This window comes from Gastrolobium bilobum, unplaced genomic scaffold, assembly GCF_033153095.1.
Source record: "Gastrolobium bilobum isolate Gb01-03AN ecotype WA unplaced genomic scaffold, APGP_CSIRO_Gbil_v1 utg10537, whole genome shotgun sequence".
NCBI lineage: Eukaryota > Viridiplantae > Streptophyta > Magnoliopsida > Fabales > Fabaceae > Gastrolobium > Gastrolobium bilobum.
Window position 1 is genome coordinate 177,446 of NW_026897921.1, and position 24,723 is coordinate 202,168.

Genomic DNA, 24,723 nt, shown 5'->3' on the forward strand with positions numbered 1-24,723 from the left:
AACCCGAAACATAACCGGTTTATGGTTTGATTGGTTTAAATGAGTTGTTAAATTCAGTTTTCTTTTTATTATTATTATTTGGTACATAAGAGTTTAGTACTTTAGGTGAAGGTAGACACTAATATCTCACTTGGATCACGGTAGATCCCAATCTCTTTAAGAATATAATCATTTTAGTTTAATTAAAATGTTACTTAATCCCTCCCAAAGATTTATTTTAACTTCCTCTGAATGCAAAAAAAATTTTTTTTTGGAGAACTAGCCTCACCATGATATGAATATTCCATGCTCGAATATAATTACCTTAGGAGAATAAGTGTGGTTTATAAAAAAAAAAAAAAAATCTCTAAACAATAATTATTCATGAATCCAAGTTCACAATATTTATGAACATCTCGTTGCCTTTACCTGTATCTTGCCAACAAAGATCATCATCTCAATACTACGAAGTATGAGTCATACGCAATATTAAAATCATTAAATATGAGTGACATTCACATACAATGGAGATGAAAACCAGGGAACATTATGTGCAGCATTTCAGTTGATGGCTTCTCTATTCAGTATTTTTCTTCAGTCCCTATTTGTATTTTTTTTCTCCATTGTTATTAGAATTGTTGATTTACTGTATATCAAGGTTAGTTATATTTGTGTTTCTAATATACCAAAACAAAGAGTGGCCCATATGCACATGGGCAACCTGTGACAAACTCAAGTCAATAGTAAGTTCCTCTGCCGACAAATTAGTTTAATTCAAACAAATGTTTGGTTGTTGGGTATCCTTCAATCTCTCCTTTCTGGCAAAGAGGGTCTCTTAAGATCTTTTGCATCATATTAAAATGCTCAATTAAATTCTCTTAAGAAAGTAACTACACACAAAAAGTAGTTACTGTTTAATTATATGATGTGACAGGGAAATCAATAAAAAAAAATTCATTTAGATTTGTGTGCTAAGTTCACTTACTATCAAGGTAGGTGCACCCTCGTTATGCATTTGATTAGTGACAGAAACTGAAGATATGTCCCTTTATGACTATGGATATTTTATACATGAATCTGTGACACACGAGAAATGTTGAAGCAAAAGGGAACCTCAAGTATATACAAACGTCCTTTGCCTACACGACACAATAACAAAGCCACTGGTAATTGGAATGAAGCCAAATCATTTCAAATGGAACAGCAATTCGTGCCAAATTAATAGTATGAGAGTAACTTTTACCGGTTTTTGCTCTTTGCAATAAATAATCACGTAGAGAAAGACAAAAAAGGAAACAACCTATACATGCTAAAGTGGTCTTGTTTGGGAAAAAACAACAAAAATAAACTTCTTTGTCAAAGATGCTGAAGTAAGATGTTTCTTCTACCCCTCCACTCTTGTAAAAGGAACATCAAATACTCATAGCTACAAGAAAATCTCCAAATTTTCTGTTAGAAATTAGCAATAGTTTTACTACTAAATGTCGTTTTTAATCTCCCATGTTATCTCTCTGATTATTTGTCTATTATCACAACAACAACAACAACAACAACAACAACAACAACAAAAACAAAAAATAATAAGAAGGCCACGGAAGATTCAACAGTTCTTGCTTAAAATTAAGGTCCACAAAGACAATGGAGCCATTCTAAATGCAAAGAGGAACAATATATGACGGTTTTGACTGCATAATATGTTTAAGATACACCTTAGATGCAGAACTATTATTTGAGAGCAACAAACTCAAGACCAACACTATCCTAGAAAATTGGTTGCCATCTTAAACATGAAGAGCAAAAAACTAAATAAGATTTACACACAAACTCTAAGTGGAAGAACCTTGGCCATGCCAGATCAGTCTCTAGAGTACTGTGACAAGGCTTAATTACCTCCCTTTGTTAGCCTTAGTGATGTTATAACGAGGAATGCCAAAGCACAGTGTTGAAGTGGGTGAACTAGCACCTTCTTCTTCTTCTTCATCATCTCCCCTGAAATCAAAAGATGAACCATAGCTTAGGAAACGCCTCCTTCCAAGCTTCCCCACTGGGGCAACTTTGGATGAATCTGAGGATGACCATGAAGAAGAGGAAGGGGATGAAAAAGAGGAAGATGAAGAGGGTGTCATGATTGTTTTCTTGAGATTTAGTTTTGGGAACAGTGCCAACAAAAGATTGGATCTTGAGCACTTTTTCACTGGCTTTTTCTTCATGGTGTTAAGATAATAGGAAGGTGGAGGTGTTAGAGGAGGGAGAGTGTCCTCAGAGAATGTGTACTTGGGTGTACCAGGTTGAGATTCCCACACAAAAGGGACAGCAACAGCCATTCTGAAAGATGGTTTGGACATTGAACTTTCCTTTGAAAGAAGCCTGCTAAAGAACTTGTCATCTTGCTTAATTTGAAGGACATGATTCTTCTGGGGAGGCTCAGTTTTGGCACTAAACATCTTTGATAAGAATTTTTATACTTTGTTTCAGTTCTGAATCTTAATGGGTTTGCAGAGAAGAAGATAGAGGAGGTTTGGACTTCTGGTCTTGATTTAAATAGTAGTGTCGCATACAAATGAATGAAGTCATCACTTGCATATCTTTTTATATGCAATTACTCGATTATTGACAGCAATTGGTATTATAACTCATTGTTTAAATGACAAAGGTTCCTAGTTTCTGCACCTAATGGTTTTTGACCATTTCCCTTTGCTTATTTTATTGTATGCTTAGCTAAATTTGTGTCTATAATTTTGTGCTTATTGAGCAAGTAGTTCAATTCAGTTGAAGGTAAGCCTTAATTTGAATGATTTATTTTTGTTTAACTGTCTTAATTGTAAAAATTTCATATTATTATCCAATCACATACTGCTAAATTATTAAAAACAAGTTTAATTATCACTACATTATTTAAAAAGCCTAACTTTTTTAATGACAAAGATTCACTATAACATTCCATCACATTTAAGAAATATGGTGGAATCGATCTTTATTAGGCACACAACATAATGGTCCGATTATGGGTTAATTGCATTGTTGTGAAAATGAGATTGACATGCGGTTCAACCGGTTGGCCCAAAAATGGAATCCCTAATTGCAGTGGCGGAGCCATCAAAATATTTTAGCCAGTGTCAAAATTTTCAGCTAGTACCAAAATAGTTACAGTTATATAGCTACGTCTAAAACGTGGCTAATTTTCAAAAAAATTGAAATATGATTTGCCACGTTTATTTAGATACACTTGAAACGTGGTTAAATTAGTCAGTGCAAATGTACCTACTCGCACCAACGTGGCTCTACCACTGTCTAACCTGTCTGTCCAATGAATGGATCGTATATGCATGTGAATCGATAACGAATCGGTGAAAATCCGGACCAATTTAATGATTAAATCGACTTCCAGATTAAATCGACTGTCAGGATTCGAACCTAGGTAACATAATATGACATAAGAGATAACAATTATTTGAGATATTTTATCACAATCATAATATTTATTACATATTTCTTTATAAATTCAAATATAATGATTCAACCGATGACCTATTGATTAAATCAATAATCCACTTATCCATGTTTTTATAACATTGGTGGTTAATTGTGCTCCTTATGCAAGAATAAATAAATAAATTTAAACTCAAATTTGGATTGGGTCCCACATGAGAGCCTTCTTACATAGTTATATATAGAGACATTAATTGCTTGATGTGGCATGATATACCCAAAGGACATGCTAAATTTACGGCTGTGGATCCTCTATTCTTGCTAGCAGTCAAACTCTGAGCTAACATGGGTCACACGTGCCACCTTAAGGGATATACACTTTCCTCTCGTATTGAAATTTATTATTTTTCTCGTATTACGAGCTACTCGCACATGCAGGTTCCAGGAATTTACGCAATTTATGAAGACTGAAGAAACTAATAAATATATGGGCCATATGGGTGGTTTTTTTAATATCTCAAAGATTTTGATAATAGACCATGCATGGTTGTGAATCATGATTATCAATGGGACTGAACTAAATGAATTAGAGAGAAGATCACCTACCTGTGGTCCATCTCCAACATTTATGATAGAAACATGAGTGGACTGCAGTGGCTTTGTGTACGTGTTATTTAAGGTAAGGGCAGCTAGTACGACATGATAATCTGTATAGGTTTCATAGAAGTAGATATGTGTGTGTGAATGTCATAAGCTAGCTGAAGTTTATATAATGAGTAAGGATTTAAGAAACCATCACTTCAAATCTCTTTCCTTCTCATAACAAGAAACATAACAATTTTCAATAATATCATTGTATTCTTAATTTGTCATGAACTAATCTCAAATTATGATTGGCAATAGATAAATCTTGGGAATCCAAGCAGTGAATTATCATATTGGTTAAAAAAGAATTAAGTGAGAATCATTTAAATGAAAATCTATAAATTTAATATCTTAATATTTTGAATTGAGATATAATGTGAGATTACTTATTGTGATGGATTGCAAATTTGCAATTTAACTATTTGGTGATGATTCCCTTCGATGCATAGACTCCCATTGGAACCCCAAGATACTTCCCTAAATCGGAAATTAGTTGGAAGCCAAATTAAAGACATCACTTAAGTCACTATTATAAAGGGAAATTCTTCATTTGTACATAATTTTTTCCTCATAATAACATTATTATTTAATTAAACGTAAAAGAAAATTATTAATATTACATACTTTCAAATACTTCTTATTTTGTTTCAGTCTGAACTATAGTTTTTGTTATTAAAATTAAGTTTTGTTTTATTAATCTTAACTACAACTAAAAAGTGCAGATAAAAGGACATGTAGGGTTGGCAAAACTGACCAATCCGACTCGACCCGACCCGATCCGCATACAACCTGAAAAAAATTAACGGAGTTAGGGTTGACACAAAAAAAAAGTCAGAAAACCCAACCCAATCCGACCTGAGTCGGGTTAGAGTTGGCTCGCGGGTTAGCTCAAAAATATGACTAGTGGATTGGCTTGAAAAAATAGCCCGCGGGTTGGCTCGATAATTGCTCGCGAGTTGGCTCATTTTCAGCCTATTTAAATGAATTTGTAATCTATGTAGCACCGATACGACACGTGACACGACACGACACTCCGACACGTCAATTCTAAAAAATTATGGATTTCGACACGTTGGGACACGTTTTAATATTAAATAATATTTAATAATTTAACAAAAAATGAAACTAAATTAATAATACCCAACAACACGTTATAAAGATGAAAGCTTTAATAAAAAAAATAAGAACTGGGATGAGAGATATATAATATCAGATAGAGAGATCAAATCATATTAGAGAGAGATCAGAGAGAAGGAGATACAACAAGAGCGTGATAGGAATTGACAACAATGATGCTGAGATGATCTCTTATCTACTTAAGGGGGAAAAAGACAAAAAAAATAAAATTGATATGATCAGGTGGAAGCTTTATTAATATATTATATTTTTAAAAAAAATTAATTTAAAAAAAAATTAAAAAAATTACGAAAATACCATTTGACCATGTCGGACACGGTTAAATTCGCATGTCGGAATGGTCAATGTGTCGGAAAAAGTTGACCGCGTGTCCGACACCGTGTCGGAACGTGTCGCCGTGTCGGAGCGTGTCGGACACGACTCTCCCTGTTTTTACAAGTGTCCGTGCTTCCTTGTCTGTAGTATTAATGCACCAGTTATGTAGCTTCCATCAGCTTAAACAAAGGGTTACAAAATGAGAAATAAAAGCAAAGTATTTTATTTTCGAATTTTCAACACAACAAATTTGCACCAATATGAAGAAACAATCAGAACCACTTGTTATCAAGTGAGTAAGATATTTGAACCAATCAGAGCCAGCACAACCTAACAATATAAAAATGGCAGGAATGTGAGAAGATTAGAGACTTAGGTTTAGAGAAAGAAGAAAGATGATAACAACATGTGTGAGTTTTGTCTATTTTTGTATATTATATTATATTTTATATATATATAAAAAAAATTCAACCCTCGAGCTGGCCCGTTTGACCCGTGGATTGGCTCATTTTTTTGCGAGCTGACTTGGGTCGGGTTGGCAGCTCATTTTTGTCAATCCCACCCGATTTATTTTTAACGAGTTACGAGTCAACCTGACGAGTTGACTCATTTTTTGCCAACCCTAAAGACACGTGATCTCATCAAAACACCAAATACTATAAGGTCATAACATATTAACAGAATTTAGCAAAAAGTATCCAAAAATAATATAATTTAACCAAGCATAAAATCATGAGTACGTTTTAATCTGCGTGTAGAATCTTTGTAAAAGGAGTACGTTTAGCTTGGAATGTTTACCTTAACTTTGATATTCTCTTAAATTAAAGATGAATCATTTAATGGTTAATTCTTTTTTATTAAAAGAATTTTAATAATTAATCTAAGAGTTTTATAAGAGTTATGTTGTAGGAAAAATAATTGTGTAATGTTATAGAGATTCATTTTGCGTGCCGTAGTTTTTTTTGTTTGTTTGTTTCAAAAAGTGTGAACCCCACAAAATATTGTGTGTGTAAGAAACTTTGTTGTGTCATGTTAAATGATAAATGCAAACCCCTTAATATAAATAAAAGTTTTCATACAAAATCACTCCCTAAAAGAGTAACATGTTGTTATCAAAAAAAAAAAAAAAGAGTAACATGTGCCGGTATGCAGCGGAGTGTGACTTAACGAGGATAAACTCGTGCGCGTATGCATGACGCGTACATTCCATCAACTCATTTTAATTCATGCGGTTTCAATGTATATCCTAATTACAAGTTTCATGCCACTTTTAATTATATCATATCTTATCTCTAAGCTCACATCATTCCTTCGAAGTGTCAAGTCACGATGCTCCGTACTTACGTCAGTTTGCCACAATTATTCAGTTACTTCTCTTCCAAGTTCGTTCTTTCGCTTAATTAACACAATTCTGATGGTATGTTTTTTTTTCTTAAAAAAAAAAGTCAACTCTCTTAGAATTAAATTGTTATTTAAAAATACTCAAATAATCTGATATAAAAGCTTTTTTTTTTTAAAAGTTTATCTTGTGTGAGAATATTTACTTAATTCTTAGACCCACTACAGAGACAGTGTGCAAGGCCCATGGTCATCATGATTTTGGGCCTATAATTTTTTGAATTGAGTGTTTCTCGGCCTTCTCAAATTCAATAGACAAGTTTCACTCTAGCACGGCAATGGCCTAAACATTAGCAAGCACTTCAAAATATAGTAATGTACTAATGTGTCAGTTTTACTTAATAAATAAAGGGTTTTCGTTTTATCCTTTAACATAACATAACAAACTTTCCTACACTCACAATATTTTGTGGGGTCCATATTTTTTAAAACAAAAAAATAAATAAAAATTAAGGCACGCAAAACGAATCTCTATAACATTACACAATCACTTTTCCTACAACATAACTCTTATAAAACCCATAAATAAGTAAAGGGGAGGTTTAGGGGTGGTAAACCTTTAACCCAGCTACTAAATGCTTGAATTTATATGTCTAAAATTTAATTGTTGGAATTAAGTTTGGACTTGTATAAAATCTCGTTTAATAAAAAGGCTCAGCTCCAATCTTATAGTCCGGCATTAAAGTCTCTTAGGTTGACCTAGTATATTAACTTTTTTTATTTTATATTTTTTATATTATTCATAATAGTCATCTCTCTCCTCGACCCATTTTACCTCATTTTATTGGTTAAACAGACTTTTTGAATGATTTTGTTTTATATTATCTTGTTTGGATATGCATTGAATTTATAAATTTTTATGAAATTATTAGTACTGTTGATTGTATATTCTGCTTGGATAAATTTTTATTATTTTGGTTTTTTTAACAGGCTAAAATAAATTTTTATTTTTTGTAAATAAATTAAGCCACCCGCCAATGATTATATTCATAATAGATAACCGAATATGATAGACTGACACATTTAAATAAAAACTTAAACTTTTAAAATCAAAGCTCCACCTGCCCCGTTAAGGAGGTTTGTATGCTACTCTTGCTTTTTTAAAGATATTGGCATCTCTTAACAGTTTTTTACTTAAATATAAGAAAAAGGTTATACTTATAATCTTTTTTTTACAACCTCTTACAACCATATCTTAATATCGTTGATTTCTGTCAATTAATGGTTATCATTTATTGTGAATTAATAATTAATTAATGAGTTTAATTTGTGAAAATCATAACTGTTGATTGACGGAAATCAACGGTGTTAAGATATGGTTGTAAGAGGTTGCAAAATAAAGTTGTAAGTATAACTTACCTCTAAATATAAATATAGAAAAATTATATTTCAAATAAAGTAGGAAAATATAAAATAAAAAATTCATGAATTTGTGAAGAGAGAAAAAGACCCACTCAGCTCATGGATACACAATTAATACAGAAATGAAAACTTATTAAATTACACGTATAGAATAGCAATGATATTAATATAATTTTTTATTTTGAATCACATATAAATATAATTTCAACAGTAGCGTAATGTGCGCTTCCCCTCAACGCTAATATTGTGTACTTCCCTTCAATTTTCCTTAATTGGCTCCTATGAATCTACAGTACACAATTTGCGATTCTCATAATAACGCGGCGTAGGAGTGCTATTAGCTGATAAAAAAACTATTATATATATGTTGAAAATTAAATCTTGCAATGTACCAACAAAGAAGTGCTGCTCAAAATTAAATTTTGCAACGCACCAACGAAAGGAAAATTATATCTTGCAATCAAAACCTCCCATACAATAACTTTTTTATATTTTCTCAAATCAACTAATCCTTTGAATTTTATTTTATTTTTTGGTGTGGAATCCTTTGAATTAAATATTAGTCATTAATAATATGTGTATTTTTGTTTTTCCCATTCCTAAGTTTTATTTTTTTTATCTTACTTGTCATGCCATTTCCCACCCTCAATCACCATCATTTCTTTTGTGTTGTAATCCATTTGGAATGAACCCAAAAAACAAAATATATTTGGAAATTGAAGCCATGACAGATTTCTATTTATTAGATACTAGAATCTGCTAGCATGACACTTGTGAAAGGTGACTAGAGTAAAAAATATGAAGAAAGCATGAAAAACATTCACCTTTTTTTCAAGGAAAAAAAAAATTGACGTTTATATTTTTAAAGGATATAAAATTATGTGTTTTTAAATGAAAAAAATATATAACAATAAAATTTATGGGAGAAGAAGTAACTTTTTTAATTTAAAATTTAAATAAAAATATTAATTTTAGCTGAAATAATCATTTTTAAGAGTACAAATATTTTTTTCAAAAATAAAATAAAATAAAATTCGCCAATTTGTCAAGGTAATTGAGAAGGGCGTTTTGCACTAAGGGCGTTTGGTACGCGGTATTTGACCGGATTTCTGGGAAACTGAATTTTTTTAAATTTTAAATTTTCGAATATTATCGTAAACTGAATGTAAAAATCATATTTTTGAAAATTGAGATTCCCGGACAAATAAAAATTTCTCCAGTACCAAACACCCCAAGGGACCATGTTTGCTAGAATGTCTATTCACCTTTGGATCCTCCAGTTCCATACTTTCGTCAGATTGCACGAAGTTTCCTTTTGGTGAATGGTGAATGGTGATTGGTCACTCCACCACTGCTGTTTGCTTTTTTTTTTTGGCACGAAGTTTCATACGTTTGTTTGCTTTTACAATTGTATGTACTAAATATTTTTAAACTAGTTAGTATTATGTGTAATGCACGAGTTATTTAAAAAAAAAAATAGTATATGTTTAAATTATGGAAATAAAGTGTCTCATGCGATATGAGATAATTTTATCTCATTCATACATAAAAAATAAGTTTTATTTATTTATTTATTTTTCTTAATGGGTCATATTTATTTTTTTGGTGTATTATATGAGATAATTTTTTCTCATGTAACATAAAAAATTATATTTCCTTAAATTATTTGTTAAAGGCATAATATTTAAACGTGTGTTTAAATTCTAATTTAGCATGATACACTTATGTACTGGGATATGAATTTAATTTTTTTTATTTGTTAACATTTAATCTTAAAATCATAAAGAAAAAATAATAAGTTTTTTAAGTCAGTCATTTTAAATATACAATAAATATAAAGGTTATTTTTTTTGGTATATTATATAAAGGTTAGTTTGATCCTATGTTAATATGCTTGATGGACCAAATGATATTTGGTAAAGGTATTGAGCTCATATGATTATTTTGCAATGCATGATTATATAAGGATATATGTAATTCAAGTACGAGATTGTTAAATATCTATTTAATATATCGATATACATATATTTATATAAATGCGTAAGTGTTATATTTAATTTTATAGTTGATCTCATTTGTATGTAACCATACTCATTTATTAATTATGTGAGCCTTACATATAAGATCAATGATTAAGATTGGGTTCAAGAATAATATTTTTTATACTGATATAAATTGATTTGCCCCATATTATTCTACTATCTAAATTAATATATAAGGATTAAGTTATTACAATTGAACATCTCATTTAATATAAATTTTGTAATATGCATACATCAATAGGTTTATTCATAATTTTATGATGCTCAAAAATAGAAATAAAAAAATAAAAATTGTTATAATTCATAAAAGGGTATATACTGAATATTATTGATTATAAAAATATGTAGTCTCCAAATTATATGTACGTACATTTTTTTCTAATATATTATCAATTGAAAAGGATAGACTCTCTAGTTCTCAATATGGCTTCATAGAAAAAACCTATTAGTCCTAACTCCCTGGAAAGCACACACACGCTCCAAATTGGAAAATTTGCGTGTCGGACACACGTGTTCGACACGAACACGCTCGGATACATATTCGACACGTGATCAATATTTGGAGACATGCGGTCAACTCTCTGACATGTTTTTTTTTAAAAAAAATCTTAATTTTATTTTATTAACTAAATATAAAAAAAAAATTTATAAATTAATTTTTTTCTGTTATGAAATTTAAATATTTGATTGGTTATATGACTTATTATGGACTCTTATATGTATTAAATATAAATTATATTATATATATTAAATTTTTTATTTAATATCAAAATGTGTCCCAACGTGTCGAAATATGACATTTTTTAGAATTAACGTGTCAGCGTGTCGTGTTGTATCCCGTGTCCGTGTCTGTGCATCATAGCTAACTCCTACCATCATATTTTTTTTTATAGATTTGATAACAATTATATTTTATTCATTTTAATAATTTGGGGGGTTATGTATTTCATTTTTATTTTTAAAAGGGTATATATTTCATTTTTAATGATTTTTAATAAGTAATGAAAATCAAAAACTTATAAACATAATTTGGGGGCTTATATATTACCCCAAATTGCCCCCACATTTGTATACCTTTTAAATTTTGTTATAATTTTATAACAAATAATGAATAAAAATATGAGAAATATTACTCTTATTTAACATGAGATAGTTATCTCATATTCTCTCACTTCAAAAATCTCATCCATCTTTTTTTTATTGGGAAAAATTCATCAACGTCCTTGTGGTTTGCTTTAGAATCACTTATGTGTCTGTGGGTTTTTTTTTATCACATATGTCCCCTGTGTTTATAAAAAGTAAAAAACCATAAGGGCATTTGATAAAAAAACATATCATTTTGCAAACCACATAAATATATGTGATAAAAAAAATTACAGGGACGTAAGTAATTCTGGAGTAAACCATTGGTAAACTTTTCCCTTTTTATTTTACTCTTTAATAATAGGCCCCACCTAACTTCTCTCTATAGCATGGAAGAACTACTCTAATATAAAATAAGAGTCGCATTCCCCAAAATATATACCCCAAATTGTTATAATTCATTTTAATAATGATTTTCATTTCAAAGTATTTTCCATAAAAAAAATTCATAAAAGCTTAGATGAATTTTTTATTCAAAAATATAAACAAATTTAAAGAAGTGATTAATACTTCTCATAAAAATAATTTTATCTCCTGTATTCATTTAAAGTAGGTAAAATCCATTTTTTTTCTCTTTTCATGGATCCATTCATTCATTTTCATGTGATTATACGAGTTAAAATTATTTTTTCCATATAAGAAAAACGATGTTTCTTTTAAGGAAAAAGTATTTGTTATTTTAAATGACTTAAAATTATGTCATTTCAAGAGAGAGATAGACACAATAAAATTTTTTTATTTAAAATTTAAATTAAAAAAAAACCACTCACTTTCTCCCTCATGATTTTCATTCCTTGTGTTTATTTCTCTCTTAGAATGACATAACTTGTATCATTTAGAATAACAAACATCAAACTCTTCGGAAAGAAAATAACTCGCTCTTAATTCACAAATTTACTAATTGACAGTTACTTTATAAAATATTAACCAATCACATAAAGATACAACTAATCGAATAACTCCTCAAGAAAACTATAAATTATAAATTTTTAATTTTTTTTTTAAGATACAATACATATTTTGTTTTTTGGTAGTTAGATACAATACATATTTAAAATTGCAGAAAATATCAAATTAGAATTAGTTGAGCCATTGAAGTAAAAACAAAAAACTGTTGCTGATATTAACTTATGATAAGAGAAAGTGTTCCTCCTCATGTGATGATTAAAGATATTCCTTTTCACTTTTTTTTTTGGCACATATTCCATTCTCTCATAAAATTTTCTTTTAACACAATCTTTTACACCCTCTTATGAAGAAAATCAAGCCCCTCAATCTGTACGCTTCAATGTGTACCTTATCATGATTCTGACAGGTCATGATAAAGAGTGAGACACACAACTCTCTCCATGGGGCTCCCCACACTGAAGCTTTGTTTCCTGAAGTTGCAGCTTCAAAGTTTGAAGAAACATATTAATCCAACCAACTAAGACCAACCAACCATTCCTAACCACATCCAACACGACACTCCAAGTCCTAGGAAAGGAATCACTACCATCTTATCTCCCTTCCCTTCCATTCTTCTCATCAATCTTCGCAAAAAAGGTAATCTTTCATTCCTCTCTTTATTCTTGTTTAGTTTGTTTCCAGGGAAAATCACTCAGAAAATTTGTTAAACTTTTCTCTTGTACTTGCCACCAACTAATCCTCAAAATTAATCACTCCCCACTACTTTTTTTTTTTTTTCCCTGATCGTGTATGCAGTTGGTCTCAACTATTGTCTGTTGTTATCTTAATTGGTCCAGTTACTACTTCAGTTTCTGTTATCTGTTGGATGACATCATAGTTCTGGCTTTTTATTCACGTTTCAGCTATTAGGTTATAGTGTATCCATGCTTACAAAGTTGTTCTCGAACCGGGATTTTTTATTTTTACTTTTCGCGTGTGGTTTTGTGGTGGTTGGGGGGAGGGGGGAGCTCAGCATGAATTAGGTTTGAATAATTCAAATCAATTAAGAATTGATTTTCTGCATCTAACGGTTAAGATTTATTAGGTCTCATTAATTAATTAATTTTTAATTCCCAATAAATCTCAATCGTTGGATGCACGGAAATCAACAGTTAACATTTGGTGTAAGACTTATTATTCTTACATTGGTGTAAGTTGATCCTATCCCTATATATATATATATATATATATATATATATATATATATATATATAGAGAAGATCAACTTATATCTGTGTAAAAATAATTAGTGTTACACCAAATTTTAGCCGTTCATTTCCGTGAATCCAACGATTATAATTTTTGGGGTCATATTTATTAATTAATTATTAATTTCCGATAAATTATCACCGTTTGATTCATAAAAATTAACGGTTAAAATTTGGTGTAAGACTTGTTATTCTTTGATCCTACCCCATTTATATACTAAAAAGTCTAACACTCAATCTTAACGTTAGATCCAGTTTGCATCTAATGCCACATACCAAAATCAAGAGTGTAACTTACAAAATATATATATATATATATATATATATATATATATATATATATATATAGGAATCTCAACCAATTTTCATCCTTTTTCTATCAAGGGAAGAGAAGAAGAGTGAAAGTTGGTTGAAATCGTAATCTAACAGTGTTTAAGAAAAGTTGGTAAAGTAGGTATAATATCATATCCTATATAGAGAGAGAGAGGGGGGTCTAAATTTATCTGGCTGCCTTTTTCTGGTTCTCTGTGTACACCTTTGAGGGTTGAACCTATGATAGAAAAAAATAATTTAATTATCAGCAACAAGGGGAAAGGATGTTGATGTCTAATTTTCTTTGCTGTATCTTAATCACTCCCTTGGGTCGGCACATTATAATGTACTTTATTTTTCCATGGCGTTTAGCACTGAGAAATGTACACTCCAACACGGTAAATATTTTTACAAGTGTCTAGACAAATAGTAGTTAATTGATAATGTTGTTCTATCAAAATGGTATCATAGTTTGATATGCCCATTCAGTCATTTTCTTATTTCATTTAATACATGTTAAGAATATCATACCTCTGTCTTAATTTTTTTTCCCCTTTATAATAGCCCTGCATTTTTTTATTAATTTCTATCTTTTCCTTAATAGAAGTTGAAATTTTTTTCTTTTTTTTTTGTTACCAATTATAGGAACCATGAAAGGAAGAATGGGACTATTGTTTCTTGTTCTATTGGGTGCTGCCTGGGCTTGTGATGCAAGAGGACTGGCAAACCGTGATCATTGGAACACTAATACAGCAAACTCTGGCACTGCTGGTAACATTGTTGACTGATATCATTCTCGGCTTTCTTTACATTTTATTATCCTTCTTAGGAAGACAGATAGAATGGAGACATGTATTGTACATTACATTTTCAATCTCCCATCTATTAATCAATATTGGTCAATGTGCAAACTTTAAGGAGTGGCATGTTATTCTTAGATTTTACCCATCAACAATGGAAAAAAAAAGTTGCTGGCAATGACAACCAGTTAATTGTCAAAAGTAAGCTAAGATTGAATTAAAGGGTGGCTTGGAAAGTTTAAAGTTTGTAATTATTGAGGTATACCAATTTTGTGGGATAATCTAAACTGAGATAAGTGCCAAAAGAATGGGATGGAGTATTGAGGTAATATACTATTGTAGTTTACCCATATAACTTATATAAACCCCCTCAAATCTAACGGTAACATGATATCTGCTAGTTCCCCTCCTTCACAATAATGATGAAAAAGTATACTTTCAGATTTTACCCATCAATGTAGGAAAAAAATTGTTTTGAAATTGACTCCAATTTACTCAAGTTAAATTAAAGAATAGAGTGGAAAGTTTATGGTTTATAGTTTAGACCTATAAACTATGTCATTTTTTGGTAGGATAGACTAAAATGATAGAAGTGACTAAAGAAACGGGATGGAATAATATTGTTGTGGGTCTCTTATATAAATTTATAAGAATCTCCTTAAGTTAACCATCCAAGATAGACGAAATAGGGGTCTACTAGTCTTGAATGAGTCGACTGATAATATGACCTCTTAAGTCCACCTACTTCATGATGTATAGGAATTAAGAGATGGATGATTCCTATACTCTATCTATGATTTAGGACACTTGATGATATAGGAAATTGTTGGTGTAAAGAACCATTTCAACCAAAAAACTTAAGTTTTTGGGTTGAATTGGCGTTTTACATGGTATTAGAGCCTTGGTGTCACGGGTTGATCCTCACCGCCTCCATTTAATTAATAATTAATTAAGTCTTGTGGAGTTTCTTAGTACAGGTAGGTGAGCCTGTGCATTGTCCACCCTTCAAGTCCAGTCGGCTCTCGTGTGAGGGAGCGTGTTAGAGAATAGTATAAACCATTAAAAAGAGACCCTCACCCAACAGTTTAAGCTTTTGGGTTGAATTGGTTCTTTACAGTTGGGATAAATTTTAGTGACAGCAATGAGAAAAACAGGATGGGGATAAGACATGGGAAATATATCATGTCACGTGAAGATTTGGATAATAGCTCATGCTTTGGAATACAAGCAGTTTGATAAGTTTGTTGCTGAGATCTATTCTGACATTGTATTTTTTATTTTTGGGTGAAGTGTGTCACCCTAGTATTCCTCCTAGTCTGGATTCTATTTCTGGTTTTATGAAACATCTATTTTCATCAAACATTGTCGATTGAATTGCGCTGACTGATTTGCAGAAGCTCTACCCTTGATGGGAATGGAGAACCTGGTCTAACATCAATATGGCATTTCAGTCTTTAAGCTTGACTATTGAGTTTCAAGCTTATCAATAGCCTTTTTCCTTCAGAGGACATGCTATAGTATAGGTGAAGGATGAATGAAAGGATTTTAACATAAACACACTTCTTAAATTTAGTACTAAAGGTTCCAGTTTGTCAAAAATGCAAGCGCCAACTTGAAATGCTAACTAGTTTTCATCAGTCCACTTAAGTAAATGTGGATTGACCGAACATCTCGTGCAAATCTTGAAAATTTTACTTGCGAGAATAAGTTTCTGTTAAATATAGTTCAAAATGCAAATGCGGCATGAGTAAGTCATGATGTTGACCTGTCTTCAAATTGCAGAAATAAACAGAAAACCAGATGTGTGTGCACTTTGTGAGGAATATACTGCCAAGGCACTTGATTATCTAAATGCAAACAAGACCCAGAATGAGATCATTGATATCCTTCGCAATACTTGCTCTCAACTTCTTTCTTTTAAGCAGCAGGTTGGTCACCTTTTGAACCTCATGTTTTGGTTTATATGCTGTAGTTGTTCTCAGTTGTTGCAAAAACCAACTTTAATTTCCCTCTATGATCTCCAATGTTTAACCAACTTGTTTTGCACCCTCTTCACTCTTGATGGATGATGGCCTACACAGATGATGCATATATGTGTGTTAACTTTGATAGACAGAATGACAAAGCCCAGTTTTGTTGTGCCATGAACAACTTTGGAGAACCTTGTAAAAAATTAGAGTGGTTTAAAAAAATAGTTGAACAACCATCAGCATATCTTAGGACTTTAAAGGGTGAATAAGTGGATGAATCAGAACTCGTCAGATCTTATATAAATTCATCACTGTTTCTTCTGTATTTGTGCAGTGCATCACTTTGGTGGACTATTATGCTCCTCTTTTCTTCGTAGAAATTGCTTCAATTCAGCCTGGAGATTTCTGCAACAAGGTCAACCTCTGTCAGCACATTGCAAGTATTTCCTTACAAGTTCAAGAACATAGCTGTGAGTTTTGCAAAGATACTGTTTCAGAGCTATTGGCTAAGTTGAAAAATCCTGACACTGAGGTAAATAATTTCACCTTCCTGCTACTCCAATGAAGCTTGATGTGGAATTTTATTTTGTGTGTCCTGATATGAGCAAACTTTTTCCTATATTTTCTAGTTCTACTCAGCTTTCATCTACCAGAACACTTTGACCAGTGTTGCATACTTCAATTACTTACACAGCTTTAAAATGATTGTATGTAGAATTTATTGCAAATTAGACTTTCTTTTATTTAAGAAAGCCTATGGTTTGCAGCCAAATAGAAAAGGAATTGAAATATAATGATTGGGTGCAGTATATGAAATATATTCTCAATATTTTAATAGAAATGCAAACATGTATCCAAGTGTAAATGGGAAAGACATGTGAAATGTTGATGTCTTCCATCCTTGCTCTCTTAAAAGCCCTCTATTATCTTTGTTTTGACCCATCCAATGTCTTAATCCTAGTTCCGCCCCTACTTGGTTTTGGTTACCTTTTGTTGAATAAAGTGCTAACCATTTATTTTAAAATGTCAGCTAGAGATAATTGAGACACTACTGAAGGTGTGCAATTCGGTGGATAAGTATGCAAATAAGGTAAGAAGAGTATGAGAAGTTACTGCTTTTTCTTTTCTCTCTTATTTATTGAGTTACTCTGCATCTTTAAACACCATGTGGCATGGAATCTATCACTAGATTCGAATTCAGTAATATGAAAATTCAAGTTTTATCCCATTAACCAAATTATCATGCTTGGATCCCCAGTAATTTCCTTGCAATGATAATTTCATGGACTCAGCTGGCTCCTTGCCATCAATAATTGACTCTAGTGTGAAAGTTTATAACTGTATGCTCATTGCACCACTTGGAGAAACAAACTCTACTACTACAATTATCTTCAGGTACTATAAGGAAGGATTTTCAGACCCAAGAATAGCCATAATAGGAACTGGATAGGCTATTTTATTGTGTAGGTCATGAACTAGGAAAATACGCATGCTCAGCTAAGAGAAATTTTGCAGTGTTATATAGAAAGTGCACAAGAACATTATTTTTGTAATTAAGCTTTTTCTTTTCATCAATTGACATGGGTTTTTTTATTAATCTTCCAAATTGTTTGCAGTGCAAGAGGCTAGTATTCCAGTATGGACCCTTGGTTTTTCTCAGTGCAGAGAAATTCCTGGAGACAACAGATATATGCACTGCATTACATGCCTGCAAGCTTTCGACAGTAGTTGACCAGAAAGCCTCTCTATCTGTCTATTAATTATGTGAACAAAGTTATACCGGATTTACAGTGCACTTGTTGCTAAGGGTGCTATATATATATATATATACATATATATATTGAGAGTGTGTTTAAATTTGATACACTATCAGTGTAAAGTTTTTTATACTATCATCTGATGATGTGTTGGCACAATATTAAAAAGTTACTTCCTATGGAGTATCTGTGATAGTCAACCTTGTTTAATTATTTGACAATACATGATTGGAATTTTACACATACCGTTCATCCAAAGTAAATTAATAAGTTTGAATTCAAATAAATGATAACTCTTGATTGGTGGAAATTAACGGTTAGGATTTGGTATCAAATTTTAAAGTTTGACACTAGTGTCAAAGGATCTTATTTCATATATGTATATATATAAAGAGAGAGATATTAACGTTTCATGTTATAGGAGATAATTTTATCTTTTATATATATATAAAAATGTGTGGGGTACATATTTTTTTCCCTTCTCTTCTCTTCATATGACTCCACATGGGTCAACTACTAGTGTCAAACTTTTTAATTTGATACTGGTGTTAAAGGATCACGTTCCATATATACATATATGGGGCAGGATCCTTTGACACCGATGTCAAATTTAAAGTTTGACACCTCATCTGATAGCCATTAGATCGAAAAAGATCAACGACTCTGATTTGTAAGCATGTGACATCATTAATCTTTTTTGATCGAACGGCTCTCAGATGAGGTGTCAAACTTTAAATTTGACACCAGTATCAAATATGTGTGTCTGGTTATTGTTTTGACAGCAGTTTTTAGCTACCTGTTTCAGTATTAATTTCCAATTACTGTAGTAAAATTTCAAATCTTTTTTTCCTTCACTATATCACTGTCTTGCAGTTCCGAAGTTATGCCCTGCAGCTTGTTTCATATTTCATACATTTATTTTAGTCGAATTTATTTGCTTTCTCACTTCCAAATAAAAGATTTGTATTACTAATCTTTTTGAGACCTTTCGTGGTGTTTTTTTGGCCATAACTCTACACCACCAAAAATTGATGGACCTCAGGTAACAAAACGATTTAGTTAAAATCTGAGTGTGTGGTGGCACAACTTCGAACAGAATCAACTTATATGCATGATATTGAAGTTGCAGAACTGCAATCTTTACATGTGATGAACAATAACCTGGAAACCAGGATCTTGCAAGTGATATGTGATATTGTTTTGTCTTCCGCATTTAGTTTTCCTTCCTCATTTGGGCCGGTTCCAGCATTTAAGTTAGGAACAGTGATCAAAATGTCACTGTTCATCAACTTTATGGTTGGATTTGGTTAATCCATAAACTCATAATGTATCAGTTATTATGTGAGTTGACACGACATGGATAACTTATCAACCATAAATTGGGTTACTTATTATGCGAGTCGACATAACACGATAAAACACATGATTTGTTTATGACTCAACACGAATAACCTGTAGAAAAATTAAATACGAATTCACAGGTTGACATGTGACACGACTTGAATTTTTTTAGGTCATTATTTGCCAACCCGAACACGACACTAATTTAAAAACGAGTTGATCCGAACACAATTTTTGTGTCGTGTGAATTGGGTTGTGTTGAAAATTGCTATCCCTAGTCAAAAATGCCATGTCCCCAAGTCCACTTAAAATTAATCATCAAGGGAGGCTATCACCCAAAGAGCAAGCATCGTGCAAGGGGTTTTTGGTCTTGTTTGTGATTATATCTAGAGCCAGTTTGACACCTTTTCTTTTTTTTTTTTAACTAAAAGCTACTTTTAAATTAAAATTAAAATTAAAAAAAGAGCTTTAAAAATAAAGCTCTGTTTGATGATTATATAAAAATTTTAACTTAAAAACTCAAATTAAAAATAAGCTGATACAACTTAAGAAAAATTAACTTTTTTTCATTATAAAAAAAAGTTCCTTTTTTATTATAAGAATTTTTGTAAAAATCTGTTTGGTCTAACTTCTGCTTATAAAGAGAAGAGAAGTTAAACAACATATTCTCTTTCAAGCTACCTTCTCAACCATAACGTTATTGAGTAGGCATGTACCTAGAAAAATTGTTTTTAGTCAAAAAATAATTTTTTGAGTAATTTTATATGTTTGAATACCAACGTTTAAAAATAATAAAATTAAAATAAAAGTTAAAATGATACTATTTTTAAAGTCAAATTTCTTCCCTTTAAAGAAAGCACAAGTCTAAAATTAAATATTTGTTTATAAATTCGATTTTATCCCAACCCCACTAGCCACTGTCGCCATTATTATCACATATTTTTTTATTAATTTTATATATAAAAAATACTTATTAATTTTAACATCAAAATGTAAAATACATAGCTTTAACTTTTAGAAAAAATTATTTAAAAAAATGTCCTTTTTTAAAAACTGGTAACAAAATATTTCGTAGGCATATATGCATGATCTTATAGGCATGAGGATTTGCTAAATGGTGAAGGAATTAGGATTCATAGGTTTGAATCTTATTGCTACTATTGTAAAATACATGCAAGTTGTTAAATGTGAATCTTATTGCTACTAATGATTATCACATTAATATAAATATGTTATAAACATTCAAGTATGAGTAATGATAAAGTTTCATATTAGTTAGACATAGATTAAGTGAGAATTATATAAGTGCAAAAAATTCATACACCTATAACCTTAATGTTTTTGGTTGAGATGCGGTGTCATCCCACTATTTACATTTGTTATTTGATCTAATGGTGAAAGTATATCTTGCAAAGGATTTTGAATTTGCTCGCACCATTCTAATAACATAAATTTATTTAGCGTGGTAATTTACAACTTACCTATATCAACATTTATGCTACAAAATTTGTTTATACAATTTGAAATTGAAAATACATGGAGATTAGGGGTGTGTATGACAACATTTATGTTCACTAGTATTGTTTCTTAAAAAAATAATTTTTTCTAAATAGAATTATGTTGATAATACAATACAAATCTATTTCAAGATAAAATATACAAACCAACAAAGAAACAAAGCACGCTGAATGCAACCAACAAAGAAACATCATTAGAGATGTATTATATTACACCTGAACTCTCAAACGAAAAAGATGATAGAATTTAAATAAAAAAGTCAAAATTAGGATGTACTATTCAATTCCCAAAATCGAAAGAGGTTTAACTCTCGATTCGCCACTATAGCAATGGAGTCTCTAGGGGTACCTGGGAAATAACAGGAAAATATATGGGAGATAAACACGAATGCGTTAGAAAATTTGCAACTTTTTTCATGAAAAGTATAATCAAGAGGAAGGGGGAGGGAGAGGGAGATGAACAATGATTTGAAGAGATCGAGTTATGAAAAGAATGAGAGGAGAAGATAAATTTGCCTGATTGGTAGAAGATGACTTAGTTGGAAACAAGAGGAGGAGCGTAACAAAGAGTAAGAGAGAAGTGTTTCTCTTCTTGTGCTCTGAAATAAAAAAGCATAAAAAAAAATTGTTTTTCTTTTATTCTACATAATGGAAATAAATCGATTCATTTTCAGGAACAAAAAAAGTAAATTGGTTTAGTCTGTTTCTAATTATTTTTGTTCCCCGAAATTAAAATTAAAAAAAAAATGATTCTAGAAAGTTTGTCATGCTTACCCTAACTTAGAGTGTGAAAAATCACATGCAAATGTTTAAGATTATTTGAGGGATGCTTGGATTGACTCTTGAAAAAATAATTTTTTTATATCTTGTATTACTTAGAAGGATTTTTTTAAAACTAAAAATTATTTTGTATTTGAATGTAGTAAGTGTGAGGTTAGCTGAGGTTAAGGTTAAGGTTAAGATAAATTTAAATTTTGATAAAAATATTTGAATTTTTATCTTATAATTTTTTTAATCATAATTTAAACTAAAAAAAGGCAAGATTTCAAAAAAAAAATTGTCAAGGAAAAATAATAATCCAATTGAGCTATAAATCACCTTGATATGTTGTTTCGCATCCAGTGAGCTCATATAACTTCAATTTTCAAACCTTTGAGTTGCGATAGTTATCCATTGTATTTTTACATTTTTAAATATAAAATTAATACCTTCTAAATATTAAGATATATAATTAGACTTTTTTTTTTGGTAAGCATATAATTAGACTTTACTTATAAATTAGGCATCCAAAACTCAACCTTTTATCTCTCAATAAAATATTAGTTTTTAATTCGTACAGTAATAACATGATTAAGCGACCCTTGAGAGGTTGGCGGAACTCATATTGACTTCGCAGAATAGATCAACTTCGAAACTAATGGGGCCAACAAGATCCACATAGTATAAGATGCCGACCTCAAAATGTATTCCCCAAAGCTGTTGAACATTTTGAATTCAGAATCGTCGGGCTCGGGGTAGATGAGGGCAGCTACCCCAAGACGTCCAGCTCGACGAATTCGTATCCAAGAATGTCTTCTACATGGTGCGCCATGGCAAATAAACAATAAAAAATAATGATTACAAGGAATACATGATCATATATTCAATTATTTATAATATTTTGCTACCAATTCATGTGAAATATTATCCCTTCCTTTGCTAGATTCCATGTATACAAATTGAAATCAACATGTACACCCCCCTCTCTCTATGTAGTAAAGAAGAAACTTTTTGGTTAGTAGAAAGAGGAGAGGGAAAGGAAGGTGGATGATGAAGACCTCATATGCATTATGGAATATATATTTTGATAATGACAAATGATTTACAAGAAGTCTTAAATTGAAGATAGATCTTGAAGATACAAGTGGTTAGGTATTTTTAGAAATTTTATTACACACTATATTATATCATATAGTATCTTCCTAGGCTCTAATGCATATCATGCTAATTTCATAATAATAATAATGATTAATATTTTGTTAAAAATATGTTTTAAAAATAATGAAAAACTAAATCATTAAAATTAGTTTTATTAAATATATAGCTTTTTCAATTTGAAAGTTCAGCATATGAATTTCCAGTAATAAAAAGAGAGAGCTTAGTTTGTCTTTTCAACCAAAAAGTAATAAAAGAAATGTTGCACCTCACTTTTACATAGATAACCGATTGAAGAAAAATTGACCAAAAAAAGAAGAAAGAAAAGCTCTCTCTCTTTGCTATCTTACGAGAAAACAACGCCCTTCAAGAAAGCAAATAAGAAATTTTTGTTTTCTCTCTCTTAAACATCTCGTCTAAAAAGTTCTTTTGGTTCTAAATCATCTTCTTCGACTTGCACAAAGTAGAAAAACACAGTGCTCTCTTCTTCTTTCATTTTCTTTCATTTCTTGATAATCATCCAAAAAGTTTTTGATTCAAAGAAAATCAATGTGCTGGATTTTCTCGTGGGAACAGCTTGAACCAAAATATTTGGGCCTTTTTACGGTATACTCAAGAAACTCAAGAAAAATTGCTTGCAAGACAAAGTTGATAGTTTGACCACCATTGTAAATGATCTAATGAAAGACAATGAGGATCTTAAAAATGAAAATCTTTTTATGAATTGTCTTGTTGGATCGCGTGATGATGTGAATCCCCCTTTCACTATTTTATGTACTAAATGTGTTGAATTATCTAACGAAGTGGATAGGTTAAAGATAATGGTTGATAGAATGACTAGTGGTAGAGACAACTTGAATGTCCTCCTTGGTAGACAAAAGGTTGAGACTACTAAACATGGACTTGGTTTTCATAAACCTCCCTTTGCTCAACCAAGAAAGACAAATCATTATCCCTCTAGGTTCATGTCTAAACTACCATTTAAGAAATGTACATATTGTTGCATGAGTGGTCATCTTGTATATCAATGCAATACTAAGAAATATGGCCTAAAAGGAACTAATCTTAAGTGAGTTCTTAAGAGAACTATAAATGTGGGCAACATTGCCTCAACATCTTATTGACCTCAACCTAACACATCTAGCATGTTTATTAACCAAAAGGTTAAGAACATAATGTATGTTCCTAAGAAAACTTAGTGAGCATGTATGCATCATGTGCCATGGACTATTTTATTTGATAAATCATTTTGCACATGATGTCTAATTGTTGTTTGGTGTTTAATATGACATGCATAGACTGTTTTTAACACATTTATGTTATACATGTTCAATATAAATGTTCTATATGTGGATAGAAAGCTTATTTCATGCACTACATGCCTATAAAGTTGAATAGTCCATTGTTTTACCCTTATATTCAATTCTGTCAAAATAGGACAACAATCCTGTTTTAATGTATCTTTCACAAATAATGCCTTTTAGCAATCATGAATGAGTTATCTTT

General features: G+C 31.0%; 2 protein-coding genes across 3 annotated transcripts; one reads left to right on the forward strand and one right to left on the reverse strand.

Moving 5' to 3' along the window:
• Window positions 1-1,624: 1,624 nt before the first annotated feature.
• On the reverse strand, window positions 1,625-2,504 carry LOC133311484 (uncharacterized). The gene has a single exon (XM_061512543.1). The coding sequence runs from the start codon at window positions 2,421-2,423 to the stop codon at window positions 1,866-1,868; it is 558 nt and encodes a 185-aa protein (XP_061368527.1). The 5' UTR covers window positions 2,424-2,504; the 3' UTR covers window positions 1,625-1,865.
• Window positions 2,505-12,976: 10,472 nt separating this feature from the next.
• On the forward strand, window positions 12,977-18,648 carry LOC133311475 (uncharacterized). 2 transcript variants are annotated; one of them, XM_061512529.1, is made up of 6 exons: window positions 12,977-12,995; window positions 14,564-14,689; window positions 16,501-16,646; window positions 17,023-17,220; window positions 17,719-17,778; window positions 18,305-18,644. In XM_061512529.1, the coding sequence occupies exons 2-6, from the start codon at window positions 14,569-14,571 to the stop codon at window positions 18,446-18,448; spliced, it is 669 nt and encodes a 222-aa protein (XP_061368513.1). In that variant the 5' UTR covers window positions 12,977-12,995; window positions 14,564-14,568; the 3' UTR covers window positions 18,449-18,644. The 2 variants fall into 2 exon arrangements, with proteins under 2 accessions (XP_061368513.1, XP_061368512.1); XM_061512528.1 differs by lacking the exon at window positions 12,977-12,995 and having other exon boundaries at window positions 14,568-14,647; window positions 18,305-18,648.
• Window positions 18,649-24,723: the final 6,075 nt, after the last annotated feature.

Excerpts from the sequence above, each read along its gene's own strand:
- LOC133311484 (XM_061512543.1), bottom strand. The coding sequence starts at position 2,423 with ATGTTTAGTGCCAAAACTGAGCCTCCCCAGAAGAATCATGTCCTTCAA.
- LOC133311475 (XM_061512529.1), top strand. The coding sequence starts at position 14,569 with ATGAAAGGAAGAATGGGACTATTGTTTCTTGTTCTATTGGGTGCTGCC. Across the intron at positions 14,690-16,500 it reads AGCAAACTCTGGCACTGCTG|AAATAAACAGAAAACCAGAT; the intron begins GTAACATTGTTG and ends TTCAAATTGCAG. Across the intron at positions 16,647-17,022 it reads TTCTTTCTTTTAAGCAGCAG|TGCATCACTTTGGTGGACTA; the intron begins GTTGGTCACCTT and ends GTATTTGTGCAG.